Source organism: Numida meleagris, chromosome 6 (assembly GCF_002078875.1).
Source record: "Numida meleagris isolate 19003 breed g44 Domestic line chromosome 6, NumMel1.0, whole genome shotgun sequence".
NCBI lineage: Eukaryota > Metazoa > Chordata > Aves > Galliformes > Numididae > Numida > Numida meleagris.
In genome coordinates, this window is record NC_034414.1 from 51,542,417 (window position 1) to 51,567,656 (window position 25,240).

At 39.5% G+C, this 25,240-nt stretch overlaps 1 protein-coding gene across 1 annotated transcript in view; it reads right to left on the bottom strand.

Annotated features, from left to right (window-relative positions):
- CDC42BPB (CDC42 binding protein kinase beta) overlaps window positions 1–25,240 on the bottom strand; it is a gene marked incomplete in the record, with an annotated part of 90,028 nt that overhangs the window by 57,626 nt on the left and 7,162 nt on the right. Inside the window, 1 exon segment of the mRNA XM_021401859.1 lies at window positions 6,975–7,066. Coding sequence (XP_021257534.1) covers window positions 6,975–7,066 — 92 coding nt within the window.

Consider the following 25,240-nt stretch of genomic DNA (forward strand, 5'->3'; position numbering starts at 1 on the left):
GGAAGCTTATGGATTCTTTGATGTTCAGCTTTTTGGAAACCATACTGACTTCAAGGCAAATATAAAAAAAAGTACTCATCTCTAGAGGCAATGGACAGACATATAGCTGATAATCCTTATGCAAACAGCTCATAAGGACAGGCTGTCAAGAAAAAGGCACACATGGTTCTGCAGTTGATATGCACAATACACCAGCTGGGATGGGTGAATGTTACTGCCTTGTGGAAACACAAAACCACTGGAAACTCCACATACAGCCACACCTCAAAGAGATGACCACCCTGGAGTAGGTATGAAGGAGGGCTATTTAGATGGCCACGGAACTAAAGTGCTTCTCATATTAACAAGGGAATAGAAAAGGCTTTGCTTAGAGGAAGCAAAAAGTGGACATGATTGCTATCTATAAATAAAATTGGAAGGAAGGACAACACTAATACAGATGATGAAAGAGCTGCTTAGGCTAATGGACAATAAAATTACATGGATAAAATGGTGTAAAATTGCTACGAATTAACCTTTGGCAGGAACTTGCAATGGCTACAGACATCTGAGCAGAGATTTTAGACAAGCTTTTCATCCACGAGAAGAGAAAATGTCATTTCAGATGTAAACAATTTACCTGTAATGTCTTGTTACCAGACTCATAATTGAATATTACAGACATTTCCCCCAGTTAATGCTTCTAGATGCCACTTTTATACTCCTATTTCTGTCTCGTGCTCTTGATACCTTAGGTACATGCTACTGAAAAAACACTGCTGGAACTGCTTTATTTTCCCAACACTCTTGGATATGAGAAGTATTTGACACATAGCTCATTAGTTAACAGTTTAAATATGCATCGTGGAGGAAAAACTGGTCTGGACTGTTACGTTAGTTTTTTATGTCTACCCTACATTTAAAATATAAGCAACCAGAATATCTTTGGTGGGGTTCATATTCCATGGTTCACATTTCCAAAGCAAAATAATGGTTTTTAGCAGACAGCATGGATCTCCACCTTGCACAAATAATAAATAATTTTTAAGTGCCAGCCAGAAAGATTCTGTAGAAGGCGGCCCTGAGCAACAGCCAGGCTCATCCTCAGCAGTCAGCATGTGGATAAGCACAGTGGCACAAGGCAGGTCCTTCTGTGCAGGCTGTCCATCCAGCTCCCTGCAGCTGGCCTGCCACCATGCAGCCACCCAGCTGGCAAGGGCCGTAGATAGCAGCAGTCTCTTTTGAAGTGATTTCAAAAGAAAACAGCTTCTTTCTCCATTTGTACTTCAGAAAACAACTTGTGAAGAGTACAGTGTGGAAATGCAAACCTCATTAAATATTTCTTGGGTACCCAGTAGCAGTCACCAAGACATCTGAACAGGCGAGGCAGCCTTAGCGGCAGTCTGCAGACCCACTGTGTCCCAGGTTAATTTCTAGATGCAGACAAAAAACTGAACACGGTACCCCAAATCTAAGATTGCGATGTGGACAAAGCCCAAAGAGAGCTGCCTTGCACTGCAAACAGTGATTGTCAATTGGAAGTTTAGTTTTTGCACGCTCTCTTCAGAGTCTAACTGCATTCTTAGCCACGTAATAATAAGAACCACACAATTCATCAGAAACCTGTGGAACACAGGATCAATCCTGTTCTCCCAACCACAATTTATTTTCATCTTGCAATGCTTTTAGGTGTCCTGCTTCCAGCTAGGATGCTAAGCATGTGTAGAGGTAACAAGCATCATTACTAGATGATTACAGGCATTATTCTAGATGATCTTTATAGCCCCTTCCAACCTAAACCATTAAAACCAAAAAAATTACTAAATACCACATGGATCAAGCCTACAAGCATTTACAGGAAAAAATATTTATCATCTATCAGTAGGTAAGTGATAGATAAAAGGGGCACTTTAAGCATTTTAGCTATTTTTACGCCAAGCAAATTCCACTCTTCCGCTGCAACCACAGTAAGTGCTGCTCACTCAAGAAAAATCCTTACTAAAAACAAAGGAAGGAAAACAATTGTTTCGGTCCCGTACTGCCAAATTTCCAGGAGGTGTCAGCCACTTTATACAATGCAAGTTCCCCAACAAGGCACATCTTGACACAGTTCTTCCATCAACAACAGCTTGCTATTGAAATGTGTTCATCTACAGCCATGCATCTAAATGGCCCTTTACACAAAATTAGGAAAAGTGATCTTAAAGACTTACAAGTACATCACTAATGAGGTTAGCTGAAGCTTGCAAAGGAGCAAGTACAAGTATTTAGGGCTACAGTCCCCATACACAGGATGTTCTTCCTATCTATCCCTCTCACCATATTCCAGCATTAGTAATCCTAGTTTCCTTGGCACGCAGAGGCAGCACCAAGCACACAGACAGCACATTCTAGCTTGGTCTAGGTTTCTCAGGCAGGCACAATCCCACAAAGCCAAGTTTCTTAGGGCATTTCCTTTCAAATAACGGTCCACAGTGTTTCCAGACAGAAGGAGTAGACAGTCACATGCAAATTTCAAGCTACAGATATATACGTATTTTTAAGAGTCTAAGAACTGGAGGAGTTTTCCATTCTGTTCTTACAGTCTTTATACTTCCTTCTAGACAAGGCGCATTTTCACTGGTTAACAAGTCACTTGACCCTGCACAGTATACCCATTCTTGTCCATGAAGATAGGACACTGAATTCAGGAACAGAAATAAGAACTAAGACTTCAGAAAATCATTTTAGTTCTTTTATTTCAGAGGGCTTTCTATTGCTTTATTCCTTCTGGAAGCTGCCCCCTCTGCATGCGAGCCAAAAAAAAAAAAGTGAAAGTAATATGAGGGCACTCAAAAACATTCCAGCCAGGTGTACACACCTGCACACACCATATGAGATGGCTAAGAACCATGCGTAGTTTATCCATCTCACAGCTAATCTTTCAAATTATAATACTATTCTAGCTGCCATGGACACAAAGAACTTTTCAAACTATTCTTCATAACTATGAAACTTCCGAAAAAAATTAATGAAGTTCTTAAGCCAGTGGCTCCAGAATTCAGAGTCTTAAATATTCCCGTAAAGGATATTCAGACATGTAGTTTACCATGCATGCAAAGTAGCTGGCTAAGTTTATGAGAAAAGGAGAACTGTGTGTTTTGGCAGGTGGCTTCAGAAGAAATCTCTAGGTCCTGAGCTAGGCTATTTTTGTCTTAGCATAATAATGAGAACTTTAAGAAATGTTTTTTCTTTCGTTTTCTCAATTCTCCTTTGCTCTAAGAACTTCAACTCAGGTGGTTTTGGATTACCAGTTGTTTTCTTCTTCTCGTATTGCTGGAAAAAGTGTAAAGAATCAGGCTGAGTTCTGTGGGTTTGAAAAGGAAAAGGAAAGAAAAAGACACTGGCAACGAAGTTATGCACTGGGGATTATCAATCTGCCTTTAATTAGATACTGCTCCATATGGAGGGACAAACATATGCTATCTCAATCCACTTTCTGGTTAAGGATCATGTTTTCTTGGCTTTGTGTGTTGTGTGGCAAAATTGATCATGACTAAAAACTACTATTATGTCCTCATTTGGGTTAAGCTATCTTTCTTCAAAGCTACTGATCTATGCAAAAGTTCTCTGGTAAGACTGAAAACCCCTGGGGTTCTCCAAGAAGTTTAAAGTAGCTAAGCTGTGGACATAGCTGCTATAGACATTGAGGAGAATGGAATGCAGTTTTCAACCTATTTGAAGTCTGGCTCGTTTAGCTGTTCAGCTTGTTAATTTAAACTACTTATTTCTAGCAGGAATATGCTTAGTTTAATTTTGATTAAATTCTTTATGCACTTCAACAAACATAATATTTTACAACTGTATTTCTAGCAAATAAGTTTTTGTTTGTAATCAAGAACAAAAGAGCAACCTTAATAATCCCATTAACTAATCTATAACACAGTTCCTATATGTGTATGAGCATGCCATGGGAAAATTATTTTCTGGCAAGTGGGAATGAAGAGCAGTGAGCTTCAGATCAATGATTCCTGCATAATTTAAACTGATCAAAAAGTTTCAAGGTGCTACAACTACAAACCTTTTACTTAAATACGAACAAGACAGTGTAAAACTAACAGATAACTAACTGTACCTACTTTGTGAGCTCTCACAGCCCCAGAAGGATGAAATAAAGATGCTTTAGCATTTCACTTCTTTGAAATTTCATTTTCACTGAGATGAAGCGGGAAAGGGCAGAATCTACCAGTTGCTTTAGACATGTCATGCTTTCCCAAGTGAAATATGGAAGACATTCATTCATGGACCTCAAACAGTATTAGCAAAAGTTTCCACCCTGAGTTTGTACCTCTTACACGGCTCTTGATCCAAAGCTAAGAAAAGCCATCCTGAACCTCCTAACAAGTATAAACAGAAATCCCTGAAAAGTTAACAGTCATACTTTATCCGCTGCTGTACTGAGATTTCCAGTAGAAAAGATCATCATTTTGAGAAGCGCAGAGCAAGTCCTCCCTTAAAGTTGTAAAAAGGCTTTAGAGCTTTACAACATCACATAAGACTTCTATTTCATCATGCAAAAGCAGGTAAATTATCAGCATTTGTCTGAGCACTTTGTCTAAAAGTTAAGTCCAAGGTTCCCTTCAGAAGCATTCTACAACATAGTCCATCTCCTGCTAGAGAACAGGACTTGAAAAAAGCATCAGGAAATGAATCCTGTTTCTGTGTGCAAGTTACAGAGCAATGTGAAAAGTTTACTGTTATACGTTCACTGATTTTAGGATTAAGAGGAATATTCTGGCAAAGGCATTCCTAATTCTGGCTCCATCTGCAAGTTGCTAATGAAAGGTTCCCTTGTCCTGAAACCATTTTTGATAGCTATAGCATTCACAAGTTTAGTTCTGAAAAGATCCAGAAACCCCTTCTAATCCCGCCAAAAGACAAACCGCCAGAACACTAATCTAAAATTCTTTAGATATCAGATCTCGTCACAGTCACTACAGCAAGTAATTTGGCACAGCAAGACCAAAAAAAGCAGATCAAAGTAGCCCGTGCTGAGCCTTCTATCAATACTATATGCAGTTCAGGAATTTTTCTTCAGAGTATCCAGTCTGGTCTCCTGGACCAAACATGCTTTGATGCTGCTAGAAGAGTTAAAACCAGTGACTGATTTTTTACGTACTCACTGGGGTCAGAAGCACATCTGGCGTATACCTGGAACAAAGGTTCTCATTTAGTTTCCTCCAGAAGAAATCCAGGTTACACATAGCAAACCATTCTGCAGTGGGTTCGCTGTCTTCGAAATTGTGCTATGCTGTTGCTTTGAATCAAAACTCTAATAGACATATAGACAGTTACTTATTACTGCCTTGATTTTCTGGGTCCTTTTATCTGGCCATAAACCTTTTTGCCCAGACTTCTCTTCTAGACTTAATTTGTGCTTTCAGTCCTTCCTTGGACTTACCAACTTATGTTTCCCATTTCTGTTCTTCTCATGTGAGCTCTTGCAGAACTATTCTGTCTAAAAGCCATGCCCAAATAACATATTCCAGATAAAACCTAACACTTAAATGAAACAATCAATTGATTATAACTATATTTTTTTTAAAACAAATACTGCAACTCATGGAGTTCAAACTCCACTAGAAAGTGAATTTTTATTTTACTCATCAAGGTCTTAGTATTTACCTGGACATTTTACTTAAAACACTCACGTTCTTGGAACAGCCACGTTCACTGTGACTACACGCAAACTACAGCACCACATTGTTAGAGGATGGTAAAGATTAGAAGATATTCTTGAAACATTAATTTCTGTTTCCTGAGATGCCCATTTTCTTCACAAGCAGCCCCTGAAGTGTTTAAAACTATGTTGATCTGAAGGTATTACTTCATCTACTACCAAGTCCACATACACACAGAAACCTCACTGCTTACTGAACCAAGGGTGAGTAAGGTCCCGGCATTTTTCTAGCTCCACTTCTAGTCTGCTTATGATACCTCTACCCCACAATCAAGCACTTTGACATATGAAGGGCACACCATGCTTGAAATGAAAGCCCTGCACAGCACACAGTCCTGCTCTCAGTGGAGAGAGCAGCTGAAGCTGATAAGCCTTAGCCAACGGCAGCAGAGGTTGCAAGCAATTGCAATGGGTCCAAGTGTCACTACATTTGACTTTACTGCTGTTCAACAAAAGAGTTCTCTTGAAAGAAATCTAAATTTTTTACTTCCAGAAATCCTCTACATAATTATCTGTTTTGCTGACAGCTATACCTTTAGTTATGTGTACTCAAATGCAGAGAAGGCTGTTTTGAGGTTCTCCAGCAGTCTCAGGTATCCTGTAACTCCTAGAGGGAATATGCTCATGAATGCTCTTGCCAGGGTCAGGCCCTCTCAGACTTCTGTGATTGATGAGACTTTCATTACGCATATTAAGAAGTATAACTTCAGTCCAGGGTTCTGGGCCTGGCAAGTCCTCAAAACACAAGGCGTTCCTATCATCCCAGCATGATTCAACTTGCTGTCCAAAAAACAGATCCAGCAGCCTTTGATCTTCAAAGATGACAGGGAACAGCCTCTGAGGCAGCCTAATGCGTCTTTCTGCATTACCAGATTGCTACAGAGACAGGCAGATGGGTGGAGCAGTCTTTGCATTCCTACCATAGAAGCAACCCAGTTGTGTTAAATTACAGCAGCACAGAAGAGTAAGTACATATGGCAGGTGGGAGAAAGGATCCCAAAGTCAGCTGTGCAGCTGCTAGGTGGGACCACTCAGCTCTTACACACTGAATAGGCGCTTTGCTACCATGAAGACAGAATTAGCTAATCACAGGAATGGCAGAAGCAGACACTGGAAGCTCTACTTCAAAGTAAAGTGAGGAGCTAGCATCCCTCATTTGCAAGTATTTTAATTTATCTGTGTGAATCTTTTGTCTTTAGAACAAATGCAGGTCAACTGCACCAAGAAATCAGAACAAATGATGAAAGTTATGTTACTACAACCAAAAGTATCTTACCTCACCAAATGCACCTCTTCCAATCACTTTTATAATTTCAAAGTCATCGCGATGAAGCTGCATCTCCTTTACCAATTTTGTAAATGGTCTTGCTGTTAAGGGAAAAAAAAAAGGATAACTCCATTATTAACAGAAATTTTGTAAATCAAGGTAATCCATTAAACAGAAATCTGAAGTACTTGCAGCATACCTGGTTTACTTTTTCAACTACTACTAGAACATACAAATAGAAGGAAAAAACATTCATTGCTCTATGCAATTAACAGTTAGAATTCTAAAAAGTTCAATCCCCTAAATACTCAAGCTTTTATGACAAAATCACTATCTCAACCCTCTGTTACAAATTAGCTCATCTACACCATTTATCCATCACCAAGAACCATGGTGTGTGACACAACCCTAATAACCCTAATAATGTACTGGTGATTACATGACTACACAGCTTTCTGGAGCTTCAATCCACGAGAGCAGTGCATGAGATTAAGTAGAACAGACACAGAAATTAGATGAATTTTCCTTATTTTATGACAAGAAAACTACAGATTCCATTACAATTCACCCTAACAATTGGATGGCCATTATCAACTTCAGCCGAGGCTTCTGCCTCGTTCCCATCAAATAAAGAACAAAGTAGTCTTACAACAGGAAGTTTTGTTCCCCCATATCCACTTCTCTTCAGGATTTCACAAATCAGGAAAGAACCACACGAATTGGAAAGAGTTCATCCATTCCTGGTGAACCCTAAGGAAAAAATCTGTGCTATCCTTTAACCACTCGAATAACTCTCTCTTCAGTGGAGTTCAGCAGAAGTTTTCTTTTTTTCTACCAGCTCAAGTTTTAACAACCTGTTTTCAGGAGATAGGATGTACTCCTTGAGGCCACATGGGAGAAAAACCATCAGCAAAAACTCATCGCTGCTAATAAAACAAAGAAATATCTGTACTAAAGAACATCCATCTTTCTTAGTTCTTGGGAGAGCTGTCACTGAAATGATTTCATCCACAAGTAATACCTCTCTCCCCACATCATTTCGTGTTCCTCCTAAGCACAACATTTAAGAACGAGGAATCTACTAGATTCCCCATTTCTACCGGGCAGAAGTGCCCCACCAGTCTCCCCCACAGAGGACAATTGAGACCAACATTTAAAAACCAAACAAACACATTTTTCTTCCTAACGAAAGTACCCAGCAGTGAAAACTAAAAGATTAATATTAATTTTGTATTAAGCATAATACGTACTTAAATTTGAACAAATGAAACAAACAGCATCTGCAGAGAAAAGCACTAATCCTATAACCCTAGGAACTGGATCCTTCAAGATGGTGGGATAAGTGGACCCCATTTCCTTCACCACTACTTCTATTTGAAAACTGCATGAGTCCTATGTCAGTCCTGCTGTTTCATCGCCATTTGTTAGCAGAAGTACTATGGAACAAAATGACTTAGTTTAACACATAGAAATGAAAAGACACTTTCCCTCCTAAAAGGCAGTTGCCATTTTTACAAGCTATTCATGCACTTCACAAATGTTGGTATTTATGTATTTAGCAAATGTTGGCGTTAATAAACACTGTAACTTCAGCAGCAATTATCTTGGAAAATATAGCACCAAACACAAATATCTCAGTGTACAGAGTGGTCTAATGGTCAAACTCAGGTCTTTTCAAGGTATCTAAAGTTTCTGAAAAGTAAATAAAATTTGAAAGTAGAACCTAATATCCACAGAATCTCATCATCACAGATACCAAAATGGAGGTTATGTAACAAATCAGCCCAAAGGAGGCAGCAAGCCAGTAATTCTCTTAAACTGATACTTGCTTTATAGACATTTTGAAGCAGAACATTGTTTATATCAGTACTTAGCCTGCTGCTTTCAAGTACCAGATTGCACAATTCTTACTTCTTAGTAAGTTACATCAAAAAAACATTTCTAGACTGCTTTCCTGTTTTCGCCTCAGGACTGCTGCTGTTCCTCAGCTGCCTAGTATCCAAATTAGTAGCATACACACAACTAGCAAAACCGAGGGCGCAGAAACTTGTTCCACAAAGATTAGAGCTCCATTTGCCATTTGTCCTTGCCAGGATGATGCCAAGTATTACACCCACTAACACAGAATCAGAAGGGCTTCAGATTTCTTTTTCTATTTTATAAATAGGGAACTGAAAGCAAAGTTTTTTTCCACACACTGGAATGAATTATTACATTTTACTGATTAGTTTTGATCCCAATATTAACAGCTGGAGTTGATGTAATACTTAATGAAAGTATTTTATCCTGGCAAACAAAAGCATAACTGTACTGGGGGTTTCGTTGGCAGCAGCTACTGAATTTTGTTATATATACTGTTGTCAGGGTAACTCTAGCTCTGAGTAACTGCATGAGCTTGTTTATTCATGATTGAAACTTTAAGGAAAATTTGGGATAGGCACTCCACATGCAATGTATTTGTATGCATCACTGTGCTTTCACTCAAGCTGATTTGGCATTACTGTACTTGCACTTGCTTGGAAGAAGGATGTTCTCCATAAGTCCACACAGAGGAAAAAAAAGACCTACTAATTTTAAGGAGCCAAGAAATGCCTGCTTTCAAGAGTGTAATACAAAACAGTCACAGTCTATGTTTTGATCAATATTCATAAATTGAAGTGAAATGCCAACATTTATTTCTTCACTGAAAACTAAGGTATGTATGAAAGACATAATTCTTATCCACAAACAAATTATATTCCAATCATGTTCTCTTCTTTTCCTGATAGATGGGACCACGATGCTTTGTTTGCACAGAAAGAAAACATCAATTTGAATAATTTGAAAACATAATTTGAAGCCCAGTCATAGGTAAATAGGTTTGTGATTTAGGTTTCTTACATAAATCTACGCCACAGTCAATTATGGCATCTGATAAAAGACATTTGCAGATGGATCCATTCAGAAGGACCAGAAGCCACAGGAAGCGGCAGCAAGGAGATGTGACATGGCAATGGGGCAGGGCAGGTGCACTCCAGCCCCAGCCAAGGGCAGCGATGCTTTGGAGTTGTACTTTCCCTTCAGATTCTGTTAATAAGTTACTCTCTGGAATCACAAAAGGTAGCGCCTTTATGTTGTAAAAGACCAAAGCCTACTTGTGGGCTTGTGGTAACTCCTGTTCCAGTGGTGGAGCAGTCCAACAGCTACGATTTGAGGACTCCTTCATGTTTTGTTTGGCAGCGCAAGGTTCCAGAAATCCAGAGTCACAAAAATCACTGAGTGGAAGCTGCCAAATGTTCAGGAACATCTGATGTTTTGTTATTATTGGCAACTTCAAGCTTTAAATAAATGTGACAACCGTAAGAAACTAACACACAGAATCACAGGACAATTCAGGATGAAAGGGACTGCAGGAGGTCTCCAGACCAGCCTCCTGCTCGCATCACTGTCATTGCTGATTCCAGAGCAGATTACCTGGGGTTCTGTCTGGTCAGCTCTCGAAAACTTCCATGGCTGGAGATTCCACCACCTCTGTGGACAACACATCCATATACTGTGCTGCCCTGCCCCAGCGTGTCACATATCAGAATTGATCTAGATTTTAAACCTATATAATAAGAGGATAACATTCAGGCAGACCTGCCCAGAAGGCACGTCCAAACAGTCTGTCGCACAGAAATCACACTCCTATTATCTACCCCCTCCCTGTACAAAAACGTATGGTAGGAAACTGTGTGAATTGCGCAATACTGATGTCAAAGAAACAACATAATGATGCAGATAGCTGTCTGTGGAGCCACACTCCTGTCAGGAGGATCCAATGTCTCATTTAAGATGTTTTCTTTGGAGGAAGAACATGAAAGAAGCAAGTTTTACCATTTCCCCCAACCACCCCTAACTTACATTCTAGAAATCAAGTAACTTGCTTGCCCTTTGTGCACCCTTTTCAAAGAAACAGCATTCCTGTGATATTGCTACTAAAACAGCAGGCTGACAGGTTTAACAAGTTAGCGCTTGTATACATGTCTTGAGATACCCACACCCAGGTAGCCCCAACCAGCTTACGAGGGCTGATAAATACCTCTTCCAACCCACTCTCTCCAGTTTTAAAGCATACAATCCTCTTTCTACTTGATCATGAAATTTTCTATTTTAGAAGTGTAAATTTTTGCTAATTCCTCCATCCCTTGTTGACTCCAGCCTTAATTTCTTCCAATTATAGATCCTTGCCTCCCTTTTCCTGTGCTGGCCTGTTTCCTCTTATCATCCACCCCTGCAAATGCTTTTTTCCTCAGTCTGATTTCCTAAGGAAATAAAGTATCACACTTTGGCAGAGTACCCATTCCTCCTTCTCACTAACTTTTGATCCCAGTTCATATACTTGATTGCCTGTTTATCAAATTTCACTTAAAATGTCTGAAGATACTAAGTTACTCCCAGTTTTATAAGAACTGAGGGTGATAGAAAAGACACCCACTGTGTCATCCCCGTGATAGGAAAGGCTGCAGCAGAAATACAGTCGGGCAACTGGTGCATCCTGAGCTGCAAAACAGACATACCTTGTTGTCCCTAGGCACGGAGGGAGCTATAGGTAAAGTAGGGTGATACTGAAACCTCCTTGTGAAGAAAGGCAACATGCATCAGAAAAGAGAATGCAGCACAGTGGGAAGGGAAAGGGGTTGTGTCACTAAGCCCAGTAAAGGAGGCAGATCCCGAATCCATAGGAAGCCAAACTTCAAAGTTTCGCTGTTTACAGAGAAAGGTGACACGTTGTGCTCTATGACACGCTGTCTGTTGGGTATTTTACTTCTGCCACATCCCCCCCTCCCATTTTTACAACACGCACTACACACTTCATTTATTCTGCCTGCCTCTTACTCAAGGAGCCAACTCTTCATCACTCACTCAGCATTCATTACACAAACAAATTCGGTGGTGCAAGACTTCGGTGTTTAATCCAGTAATAACCAGAGAAACACTGCCTAGTTCCCATTGCAAGGCGTTAACAGATCTTGCAGAAAGAGCCTCCTGAGTGGGACGCTGCTCCATGCTGAGCCATCAAGTCTCACAGTTGGTCAGTGCTTTGTTAAATGACACATACTTGTGCTAATACAACACCGGCAACACCCAAACCTTCTTGAGATCAACTGCCAGTGAGAAAAAAAACTCGGTGGTAAGTTTGTTAACAAAGTTAAGATTGTATTATGAAACTTAAAATTGGTATACAAAATGCTTTTTAAAAAGCAAACAAAAAACAAGGAAACTCCAGATCTTCTCTGAAGATGTAACTCAGTCACGGGACTAGCTTTGTTTTACAAAAATCTGTTGGCATAAGTAAAGCATAGTGCCAGACCACTTGCAGTCAGATATCTTGATGGTGCTTGGATGTATATAAATCACATTCAAACTCCTCAAAGATTTAAATGGACAAAGCATTTGTTACTTTTGGTAACAGATAATAATAAATAAACCAAGACCATGTGGCCCGTAGTTTCTAGCTTCTGCATTTTGTTCTGGGAGGGGCTGTATCAGTCACAGAAAAAAATAATTCTGGCATCTGGGGTTTGGTACAACTACCTATATGAAAGAGGTATTACCACACTAAAGGATAATGGCAGCAGGAAACGTTGTGAAGAAAAAGACTTCAGCAGTAGCACTGACACCGATCCTATTGGCATAGCTAACTTTGCTGGCAGAGGAGTAGGGTATTTACCTTGAAACATCATCCGTGGTCACTGTTAGTCATTAAGTACACTTTCTGTGTGGCAGGACCCAAAAGCAAGAACCACACAGAAGGACTCCCTGGGCAGCAATATGCTACCATTTGCCAGCTCACTGATGAATGTTACCACGAACACTCAATAGCTGGCCCACTGCCCGACTAGCCCATTCACCTACAGTGAAAGGCACTAAAGATAACGCTGGAGACAGGCAACTACTGAAGAATGCACAGACCGTTCTGAGCAGTCTGAGTGGCAAAACACTGCCAGTGCAACTGCCACAAAGGCAGCAGGGCTTCTCTGAGACCTGCCCAGCACCAGAGCTCTAGCAGGCAACGGAGAAAATAAGCTTTGGCTTACATGTAAAGAACAAATATCCAACGACTGTTTCCTATGTGTAGGTCTCTCTGAAAGGAATGCCTCCTATTTCCGTAGAAATCGCAAGAGACACAAAGAGCACAATAAATAACACTACTTGATAGCGTTTTGTAGCTGAGAATTTTCTTTATCTCACATTGCTTCTGCCACCACTGAACTGCACCACCCACCACCTCACTGCACTGACATCCACTGTTTGGTCTCCATAAGCGTTCAGCAAGCGTCTGTGAATCTCCATGGGCGCCATTTTCTCCACATGGAGGAATCCAATTCCACACCTTCAATTCCAGTTGCACAAATCAGACCTGAGGTAATGGCATGTGTTAATGCGACAATGGATGCATGCATAATTGAGGAACCTTGCATGGAAGGTCTACCAGAGAAGGAAGCTCACTAGAGTGTATAGGATGATATTTCTTATCTGTTTCCCAGTTGCCACCATTGCTTGGAGAGGGAAAGCTGCAATTCCTTTCCCCAAGGCTCAAAGCAGTTCCTGCAGACTGAGCTCCAACCACAGATTCCCCATCAGTCTCTTCAGCTTCAGAGACTTCAATGACTATTGTGCAGGAGCCCAACAATGTCTGCAGCTCACAAGTTTCCGGAGGCAAATGTTTTATACTCAATTTTCATGAGATTTTCATAGATTTTCCTTCCTTTTAATTGTTGCAAAGAAATACAAATATTACTATTCCACTATTCTGCTGTTAAACAACTGTCAATATCTAACACCTTAAGTTTCATCTTCAACTTTTTTCTATTACGAAGATCAGATCCAGCCCAGAAAATACACTCACATCAAGTCATACACAAGCTTTTTGAATTATAGGTTTTCCCTGGGACTGATTCTCTGACTTCCCAGACATTTGAGACAAGCGAAGGGGTTGCATGCATGACCACTTTAATCCAGGAAATCCATTCTGCTGCTGAAAGACTTCCTCCTCATCCCTTCCCACCACCACTCTGCTTTTATTGTCTGGATCATCAGCAGTGCTCACGTGGCACAAGAAACCAGGAAACATTTCCAGGCAAAAGCTAACTTCTCTGTCCATCTCCTCCCACCAAATCAATCACCCAACATGACTCACTCACAGCTGCAACGACGGAGCATCAGCCTGGGGCAGGCTGCAGAAAGAGACTGGAGAGGGACAAAATGGCCTTTTTTGGAATTAATGTGGACCTGCTTCATACTGCAATCAGCATGCATCTGGCACATGAGCATTTCAAGCCAACCTACAGCACACTAGGACAGAATCTTCCAAGATACATGCCAAAACACTGTAAGAGATGCATGGCAACAAACAAAGAATACTGCTTTTGCTTAATGCAGCTTTATTTGTTCTGGTACCTGAATTTTTCTGTACTCGAAGTACAAGGCCAATTTTTGCAGGTGTTGGGAGAGATCATTTAAGCCATAGCAAATTGAGATTACATAATGCAGCATATCATTAATGGAGAACAGTTTCATGCTTCAATGTGAATCACTAGCTCCAAACAGTAAAATATCCATGATTCAACCTTTATTCCATAAAAAAGTTGTAAATATTTTTAAAACCCACTAATTCTACTGCATGATAAATAATCTAAAAAGCAGAGTTAAGAACAATTTTTGTAGAATAGTTTGAGAATTATGACTGCGAAGGAAAAAAAAAGTTGATATCTGCACTTATTTTCCAGTTGGTTTCAAACTAAAGACTAAGGAAATCTCGAATTTGAGCTCACCCAAATTTTAACAATGTAAGAGCAATTCCAAATTGTGTCAGATTCAAACCTCTCACAGACCCTGCTAAGAAATAAAACAATTCCAGTCTGATGACCATGCAGTGCTGATATAAGCTTACATTCAGAAAGTAGCACTTACATCATCATATAAGCAAAGTTCTACCTTCCCAGCTGCATGCTTTATTTCATCCTAAAGACCATAATCATTTTATTTACTGTAAGTAATAATTGATAAACTTATCTTTTGCTTTCTCCTGATATATGTAAGACAGTCTCAAGTAACTTAACACTTCATATATGCATTATGTAACAGCAAAAATTTATACTTTACATTGGTTCTATATTTACCACATACCACTTCCTTTAAAAGATTGATGTTCCTCTTAATAAGCTCTTCTTGGCAAAGCACCTCCACATACTTTCAGTGACAAGAGAGAAATTCACCTTACAAGCCGTCATTTTTCCACGCCTACATACTTAGAGTGAATGTAAAGATGTAGTTCAACTAAACTGGAGTGATCTTGGATCCCTGCAACCAAGGGACAGTTTCAGGCCTGCTCTCTTCCTTAGTATCAGCTGTAACAAACTCTGCCAGTCGCACCTCACCGATCTGATTCTGCTCACTAAAGCAGCAGAAAGCCAAGCTACAGAGCAACACAAAGCAAGCATTTCCAGGTAGTTTAGCAAATGGAATCATGAGCACTGAAGGGTCAGAGAGGCCACTACACCAGAGCGAGCAAGAAAAGGAAAGGAGCTCAGGTTTTTTGGTTGTTTTTTTTTTTTTTTTCAGTGGCAGTCATTTTAAATAGCACAGATCAAGATGAGATGAAGCATGCACACAACAGCCTTTGCCACAGCCTTGCTGGTGCAGTGCTGGCCTGCCTTGGTGCTGCTGCATGCTAAGCAGAGCAAGGAGCTGAATCAGACCACAATTATTTTTTTCCATACTTCAGTTCTCATCCGGATCAACAGAATCATTGGGGAAACAAAAGACAAAGGGGACAGAGCATCAGAGTCAGGTAACACCGCACCTGGCTTTGGTTGGTTGAGGAATTTTGATTATTTTTTTTTGATGGATCAAGCTGCAACACTACACATAAACAACCTGAACTGTTTTCCAATCTGAAGAGTTTAGATAGCAACACCTCCTTGAAGCAAGGTGGCACATCCTTCTGCTCACTGCACTTCTACATGGCAGCATAGGACATTTTCTCCAACATTACTCAACCACCCTTAGAGCCCCAGATCTTATTAAAAGGTCAACAAAGAGTCAAACTGTTGCCGTAGGTAAAGGTGACAAAGACATCCACCAAATAATTACTGCAACCAGAGACAAGTACCTCAAGTTACTCAGAGGCAGAGAAGAGCAGAATTACCTTCAAATCTGCAGAGAATACAAGAAGCCTCATGCTAAAACTTGTTTCACATCATGGCAAAAGGCTTAGAGAGACTTTCTTATTACTAGAAATAATTTCTCTTCTTCAGCTCCCTGAATTATTTACAAAATAAGTTCTTCAGGAAGAGTGCCACGTTTCTCATTTCACCTTTATTTTTCATAAGTGTTAGTGGGCCAAAAAAGCCAAAAATTGTCAGTTGCAAACAGAGAAGCCTGCAGAATTTTGTTCTAGAATAGTACCTACCCATTTGAGTTATCAGTTTGCTGAATAGCATCAACTAATTATTCTGAAGATTCAAATTGACATATATCATAACATCTGCTACTAATTAAGAATAAATAACCATCTAAAACAGGTGGTGTGTGTTGCTTTTTTTTTTGAATACATGTTGAACAGCTCTGAAAGAAAACATTTCGGATAAGTGAAAATTTGGAATATTAGACACACCACACTTCCTATTCAAAATGTCAAAGCATCCTTTAAACCAAACAGTTACACATAGTAAAGTCAAATTCTAGAACAGTGTTAAGAGTGAATTTGTCAAACCTAACTGATTTAGAACATAACTGGAGAGCTCTACCACTGCAAGAATATGCAGAGTACAGCACTTGAATCTAAAAGCAGAAGAGCACCATACCTTTTCCAGAGACATTTCAAAGTCTCCAAACATTCTAAATTTAGCTGTCTCTATACAGCTGGGATGAAGTTGTTCTTTCCTCTTTACCCCTCACTCTACATTTCTGTCACCAACATTCATTCAACTTTCTTTTTTGTAATTTAAAAACAGTATATTGAATAACCTCTTTCCCTTTATCCCAATATTGTGCACGTCAAAACCCACACTTTTGCTTTTGTACTGGTTTAGTATTTTACCCCCATCTTTTCTTAAGATCTTTGTCACACTGTCTTTCAGAAATTCTTCAATTCTGTTTCACAATTTTAAACCACCTCTGAACAGACTGTCAGCCCCCATAGCACAGGTTAACAGACATCGTTCTAGGCCTTCCTAAACTCCTTGGAGGCTCATATGCGCCACATTCTACCACTCCAAACCAGACTGCCCATTAGTGCACACCCCACTGTGAGCAGGAGCAGCTGGCTTCTGGGTTCTCTCTCCTTCTTATACATGCTTGGAGACACCAGGGCTTCGTGGCCATAACTTGGTATCAAAATTACATCCGTTAAAAAAAGGAAAAGAATTTCAATCCTACTCAGTTGTAAATAGCACTTATACCACTACTTCACATTCTACTCTTCAGCTCATTTACAACCTATCTAGACAGGTGTATTGATTTGAAAAGACAAATTCAGGTACCAGGCCTTTGTGCTAGACTGGTACTCAAATCTTTATCTATACTGCAAGTTCCATTCTGTTGGCTTCCAGCCTTTTCTCACACCTCACCTGAAAACAACAAGCTCCAGCACAATAGCATAACCCTACCAGAGCAGCTGTGCTTGCAGAACCTTCTACTTCCAAAAAAGGAAACAGAGAAGACTTATTAACTTCCCTACCAAAATCTTCTGACAAAGTGCATGCCCTCCTAGCAGACCACAAGCAGAAGGAATTTCAGCCAATCTTCAAAATATTTTAAGTCATTGCAAAGTATCTGAAAACTAGTACAGACACTAAAGTCTGCTACACAGAGAAAAGCCAAATGGTTGGCTTTCCATTTCTTTACACAACGTTATAGCTATAACCCATTCCTTTCCCCTCTTTATCTACACAGTATTTTCCTTCAGTAACTTATCTCCAATGTCATCTAAATAAACCTTGCCTACTTTGCCCATTCAGTGATTGTTTTAGCTCTTAAGTAATTTTTTCCATTTGTATTGACTCACTTTAAAAAAAACTGTTCTGTCCCAAAACACAATCTTTTTGTCAAACTTTCATTCCTGATACTGTAGCTCAGTATTTAATTTTTGATGCAAGTACCATGAAGCTGATGCTACAGAAACTTTTTGCTCTGTAAATATATCTGGAATTTTCTACTGGAAAGAAGTCTAGAGGAGATGTAGTCTTTAAAATTTTAGTTTTCCACCCCTAAGATTCTTAGAATTTATGACAGCCGTATCTCCTTTTTTTTTTTTTTTTAAACCTACTGGAAAAGAGCGAGCAGGTCTGCTTATTTAGTAACACAACATTCCACCCTTAGGGTTGTCACTGTGAACGCAGTGAGGATGTGAATATTACCAAAAACATTTTCAATCTCTTAGTCGTTTCATGGTCTTTACAGTAAGATGAAAGCTTCAGTCCAGCTCTTATGGACAGGTACACACTCCACAAATCTATGGCAAGGATCTCTAAGTCAAAGACATCAAACTGCACTGAGCAGAAGAACATGCTTAAAAAGTTAGAATTTTTATTGTTCCAATCTTCTGTAAAGGAGTTGAAGTATTTAAAACCATTCTTCTGGCAACTGGCCTAATGTTTATACCCTGGCAGCCATGCAATTCTCACTTTTATCACTACTTCTTGAAGCTGAAGTCTTTTTTTTTTCCCCTCCTTTATAATTTGAATTTTAAATCTGAGTTCTTAGCACCATCATTAAAGAAAACAGCTTTATGAAATCTTTAAAAATAATTATCAGGAACAGCAATTTGTTGAACTATTGCATGGCATTACTTGCACAAGCTGCCAGTGTCACTTTGTCCCAATTTCTACTGCTCAGATGCCACAAGCAGTTACTCTTACACAGGAACAAAAACGTATCACGTTATTATAATAAGTTTTATAATAACTGAGAAGATTGTGAAGCTGCTGTCAGAAGTTCACCCCTGCCTGTTTGTTCAGCTGCATTTTAAGAGAAGAAGAAAAGCCGGGAGCATTCACAACTGTACTGTATGAAACCAAAATTGCACAAGTAGGCCTTTTCTGAAGGACTGCTCTCTAAGAAATGCATTTTCAAAGAACTAGGATGTCATTTCAGAGTCTCATCTTTCTTACATGAACATATCTTAACACATCAAAAACCCTAGAAGTCAAGTAAGAATTTTTTAGTTATCACAATTTTTTGAGTATCGTCAGTCCCTTCTCTCTTCTTCAAAATCCTATATAACAGATGTTTTAGTACATAATCTCAATTGAAGATTTTCCTTCAAGTACAACCTACCTGGTACTTCCAGAAGTGATAAAGATGGCTGGCCTGACCACTGCTTATATTGTAATGATCCATACTTCGGACTAAGTGATGCTTTTCCTAGTTCTTTATAATAGATGCTTATTTCAATTCAAGTACTATGACTTCTCAACAACTCATTTCTAGACAAGTGTTAAAAGACTGCAAGTCGACAACGTTGATTTCCTCTTCCATGAATTGTTACACACAGCTAAATTTACTTCCTTGCCAATGAATCATTTTACACAAGAGATAACATTCTCCACCTATGTCCCTCTGAAAATATAGAACACGAGTTCTTAAGCATTATATGGGACATGATGGGGGAGGGAGAGATAAGGGCAAGGAGATTGAAGTAAGAAGTAGGTCTTGCCCATGCTTCTATATTGCAGAGAGATAATCCATTATCTTCCACCAGCTGTCACCCATTTTAGACGGAGATCTGAAGTTAAATACTGGAAAAGGTGCTCCAGTAAAAGTCTTTGTATTATTTATTCTGTAGCTATCAAGCATACACTTGAAGTAACAGCTATTATTACCAATGGGTGCAGTGATACATCGCAATCATTGACACAAAAGATGATGCCAGCAACATGTATGTGCACAAATGTCCACTCCTGTTTGAAAGACATCACTGCAAAGGAGCTTCTCTAAATGCAGTTTGTAAACAAGAAATAAAAATTCTGAACAATGAAGCAGAAGAGGAAATCAAGGACATGAGAGAAGAAGGATGACATTTCTCAGCAGTTTTATGCAGCAAGACTTGACACAAAAAAAGAAGTTAATGTCATTACTTCATTCCTGTTCTTTCCCCATGGTATCTGTATGTGTGCAGGTACATCCCAACCAGGAAGTGATACACTGAAACCAGAACGAGGTGTGAACCACTTTCATGTAATCAAACGTAAGTACAGCTGAGAGCTCAGAACCACAGCACCTGAAACAGCCATACAACACTTGGAAAAAGGTTTCTTCTGAAAAATTAACATACAATATAAGTTTCTCAAGTACATATATAGCCCTTGCCCCATTACATTACATTATGTTATATTGCACTGCCAGTGGATGCCTTCCTGACAAAATTGACAGCATACATTCTCCAGTAAGGACGTTTACCAGACTTCAATACATTTAGGAATCATTTTGAAAAACCTGATTATCTTCCCAAGAGTTTGGGGAAATTTTCCTTCGTCCACAGATGCTCAGCTGTAGGCAAGTTACTCAAAAACACAAATTATTTGTATGGAAAGTCAAGTGTCACTTAAAGTACGCTCCATCAATACTTACAACGCACCACTAACAAAGGAAGCAGTTCCTGTTTTCTTTCCCAATTATACATTGCTATCCTTATCACTGATAGTACTTACCACGCTACCTTCCATATAGCAATATGATTTTAACACTGAAATTGTTACTGTGGGTTTTGGTTTGCTAATGCTCTAGCACTGACAATACCAGTATGAAAAGCCCTATTTCAAGTCCAACTTCATGCAAGTTCTACGAGTTTTTATCTAACAGAGGAAAACAAAAACCAGGGATAATCTCCCATCAGATCTTTACAGCTATGAGGTAGATTTATTTCACCCTGTTGTTAGCAACCACTTGGTCAGACGTCTTTTCTTGTCAGACATAAGAATACTCAGAATTCTACTAGATAGAGATCCCTTTGTAATACAGCACTAATATCTAGCAGATCAACGACACCTTTATTTTTCCTAAGGGGTGATTCAGCCTCACAGTCACGCAGGGCTTGCAGGCTTCCCGCAGCCACATGCAACAAAGCTTTAAAAATACTTCAGCTACTGTCAAGACTAACAACTAGACATTAGGAAATGGCACTTGGGAAAAAGCAATAGACATAAAGCGTAACTTCAGAGGTTCTTAAAACCTGTTCTAGTAATTCTGTTGCATGAATGAGGAAATTTGATTTCATTAGAAGCATGACAGAACAACACAGGAAAAAAATAGTTTCTCATAATTTACAGGCCCAAAATTTAGCTATAATTTTGTCAATACTTACATTCAGACTACATAGTAAAACACCAACCAATCAGGGTAAACACTTGAGATTACAAAAAAAAAAGAAATGAATAATGTATTCACACAAGTTATTTGAACTACTTCATATACCAATAACAAATAATGATTTATGACATATTTCTGTTTTCATTCTGGAAAGTCTGAAGAACAACTCTTTCATGTTAAAACAGCCACGACATTAAATAAATCTACTAACATAAGGGAAAAAAATAAATCAATAATACAGAATAAGAATAATTTTTTGACTGGAAGTGATCTCTGGAGATCACAGAATCTAACTCCTTGCTCAAATCTAAGGCAAGGTCCAAGTTTAATCAGGTTGCCCAGCGCCTGGTCCAGCAGGGGTTTAAAGACCTCCTGGAATGGCACTGTGGGAGCCCAGTATGCAGGCAGCCTCCGTTTCCAAAAAGATGCACCACTGACTCCTCTTCCACTTGCTGTTTACCAGGATCCCCAAATCTTTTCCAGCAAGGCTTTTCAGCCGGTTATTCCCCAGCTTTTACAGGTCCATGGTGTGAGATGCTGCGCTTGTGTTGAACTTTGTGAGGTTCACAGTGTGAAGAAAAAGTAACATTGGTATGCAAAAGGTAAAGTATCGAATGTGATCTCAGCTATCTCCACCCTCCAAAGTGCCTGACACATTAAAGAAAACCTTTACAATGTACCTGCAAGAGTAGGAAGTTTATAACTAGAGTACCTGTAATTCTGATGCTGTCAAAATCTACCAGGGCACTTCTATTGCTGGGTTCAGTCACCCAAAAACATGCATGCTGCTAATGCTGAGGATAACTACTGCAAGGTACCTTTCTAAGGACATATTCTCCAGCACTAACAATATTTCAAATTAATCCCCTACCTCTCCCCCTCCACTAGGTTTTTCACCTTTACAATTCATATCACAGACAGCCAACTTTAGGATGCACAAGGATTGCTTACTCCCAGCCACAGATGCAGAGCTGACCGGCTCAAGCCTTGCAGGTACAGAACTACACCCAGCCCAGTAAATCCTGCTGGCCCTCAAGAACATGCACAGAGCAATAACCATGGTTCAGCTGCCTCAATAACCAGTAAATGCTTCCAAGGGCAACACAAAGACAGCCTGTGGGCCCGAAACAGCCTCCAGTTAGGTATCCCCACAGCACGCTGCCTTGTATTACTTTATCAGACAGAACAAACCACAGTTTAAAAACAGTCCGATGTTGTCATTAGTCCAAACTTAAATTAAGTGTCCAGGAAACCCCAGGCTGAACTGGTAATGGAAATCTGCACTTACAAAAGTTAAAGCAGTCAAATTGAATTCCTCGGTGCAGCAATACGATGGCATACACAACTGAGACACTTTTCTAGCTAAAGCTGATCTGAAGGAAACTTTTTGTACTATTTCTCTGTGACATAAGAAGTACCTTATCTGCAAGTTGTCAGGAAGTCTGTTCTGAAAGACGATGTGCTCTGGAATTCAGTAAAAATACCATGTCATCCATAAAAGGCAGAAAGACTCTCTACCACAAACTCTAGTCTTTGCCCTGCATTTACAACCAAGCATCCAGGGGTTTCTTACCAGTTATTTTATTAGGACCTTTAGATCACTTGTAGTCATTTGCACATGCAAAAATGTTACTCTCCCTGCCCTCTGTAATAAGGCAACCAGGGTGAGGTCCTGAATCATAAAAACGTCGTTTCCTTTTTTGAGTGAGTAACTTAACAGGGCTCCAGGGCAACAAAGGCATCTAAAAGAAACCACTGATAGTACGCAGTGAGATCCCACCCTGGCATTAAAAGAACATACAAGTTTAAAAGAGAGAAAATTCAAACAGAAGTTACATTCCCATTTCCCTCATGGACAGAGTTCAAATGATCACATACTAGATAACAGAAAACCTATCTTTTTTTTTTTTTGTCTTTTTGAAAATTTTCAGTATATACATCTTAATGAAGTATATGCAACTGCAGAAAAAAAAGACACATGCTACTTCTTTGGATCCAGTCCCAGAACAGACAGAAGTCAGCAGAACAAAGTCTGCAGAGCACACACACTGCATTCATCTCCTAGCACTAATAAGAGACAAGGAGAACACAGAAATCATACACAAAAATTGGGGTTGGTGGAGAATAATTGATCCTATCACAAGAGCTAAACTTAAAAACCAAACACGCACCTTAAAAAGCAAACCCTGGAGAACATATTTCAAAATGATAATAGGATCTTCCTGTCTAAAGTCACCCTCCTGCTGTTTCTACTCTACCTTAATTACAGCAAAATAAAAGGCAGTCAGAGCATTCCAGCTCTCAGCATTGATCAGCCACGTCAAGGGCAGCAATAGGAATGGTAGCACACAGAAAAGCTGCATGAAGAAGCCAACTTCTGAGAAAGGACGTGGAAGATGAAAATAGAAGGCATGCTGTAATAGCAGCAGAAAGAGCAGGGGGGACCACTGTCCATGCCCAGGGTGTGTGTGGATCTCTGGAAGAAGGGGGAAACCAAGGACAGAGGAATTCCACAACAACAGAGACAATGGTTTCTGATGCTCAAGAAGTATCACCTCTTCCTTCCTCAGACGAGGCCAGACTTCCCTCAGACACACTCAGCACAACTCTAAAGCTCATTCAGGTTTTAACACCTTCAAATTTTTTCTTTTTAAAGAAAAAAGTTCTCAGCTGTTTTTTCACAGTACTCCAGCATTTAAACCAATTTAGAGAAAAAAATATTTTTATGCATCTTCTGAGAATTTCTAGAGATCCAAAGCTTTTCCATAAATCACATCTATGCAGGGAAGATGTACAGTTCTTCAGCTGAGAGGCTACTACAAGCAGGAAACCATACTCCTGCCACAGTTGCTGTATTTTAACTAAAGTTCCACCTTCTATAAAAAAAGGATCCACGCCCCACCAACCACATAGTCCTAAAGAAAAGCACAATATTGGCAGAATAGTTGCAGCACTCCTTTAAGACTAACTTCCACATAAACACTGAAGGAGTTTAAATTGCTTCCGTCTTTGTTATTTATCTCTCACTGATTTTTTTTTTTTAATGAAAACTGGAACAAAATAACCTGTGATTAAGCTGAATAATCTGTTCAAACAGAATGCTTTATACATGCCTCTAAAATCCTGAATATGCACATCTCACTAAACGGACATACATGAATTTCAAGTAGGATTTCACAAAGCAATTACCCACGTTTATTTTTTGCCAGAGAACAATTTCAAACGTGAAAAGAATTCGGGATATACCTGGAGTTGATGCTACTTCTCATCGTTTCTCTTGCTGGCTCATTCAGGAAATGCAGCTGAATATATCAAGTCTTCAAGTGAACTGCACTTAGGCAAGGTAAGAACATCACCTCAGCCTGCACTAATACACATCTGACTAATGAACTTCATCCATGTTTAATATTTGATACTCAGTGAAGACATCCCCACACTTTTCCAAAGCTCGGACTCTTTTATAGAGGACTCAAGCTGGGCACCCAGAGGTACCAGACGCATTTGAAGCTTCAGGCCATGGTTAAGTAATAACAGATTTCAGTGTTAAGACCCTGATGACACAAATGACAGAAATTACTAACTCGGGCACTTCAGCATGCCCACGGCCTCAGCTGGTAATGATGGATGCACATGCTTAATCTGAATGCACCCTAAGTGTATCTACATACATGATTACTGAGGTCTGTGCAAAATCAGGGCTTAAGAGAACTGCGTGTAGCTTCCTATTGAAAAAAAAAAAGCTACATTCATTACAGGGACAAAGGTCCTTGTAAGTGGAAGCTTGCATTCCAGCAATCTGCATATGATGATGAAAAAATAGTGGAATATTTTAGTATTAGGAGACAGTTAAAAAGAACAGATCACATCAAACCAGAGATTGAATGCACTTGAAAATTTCTAGAACTCAAAAAGCTTTTTTCTTTTAAAATCAAGCCTCCCCT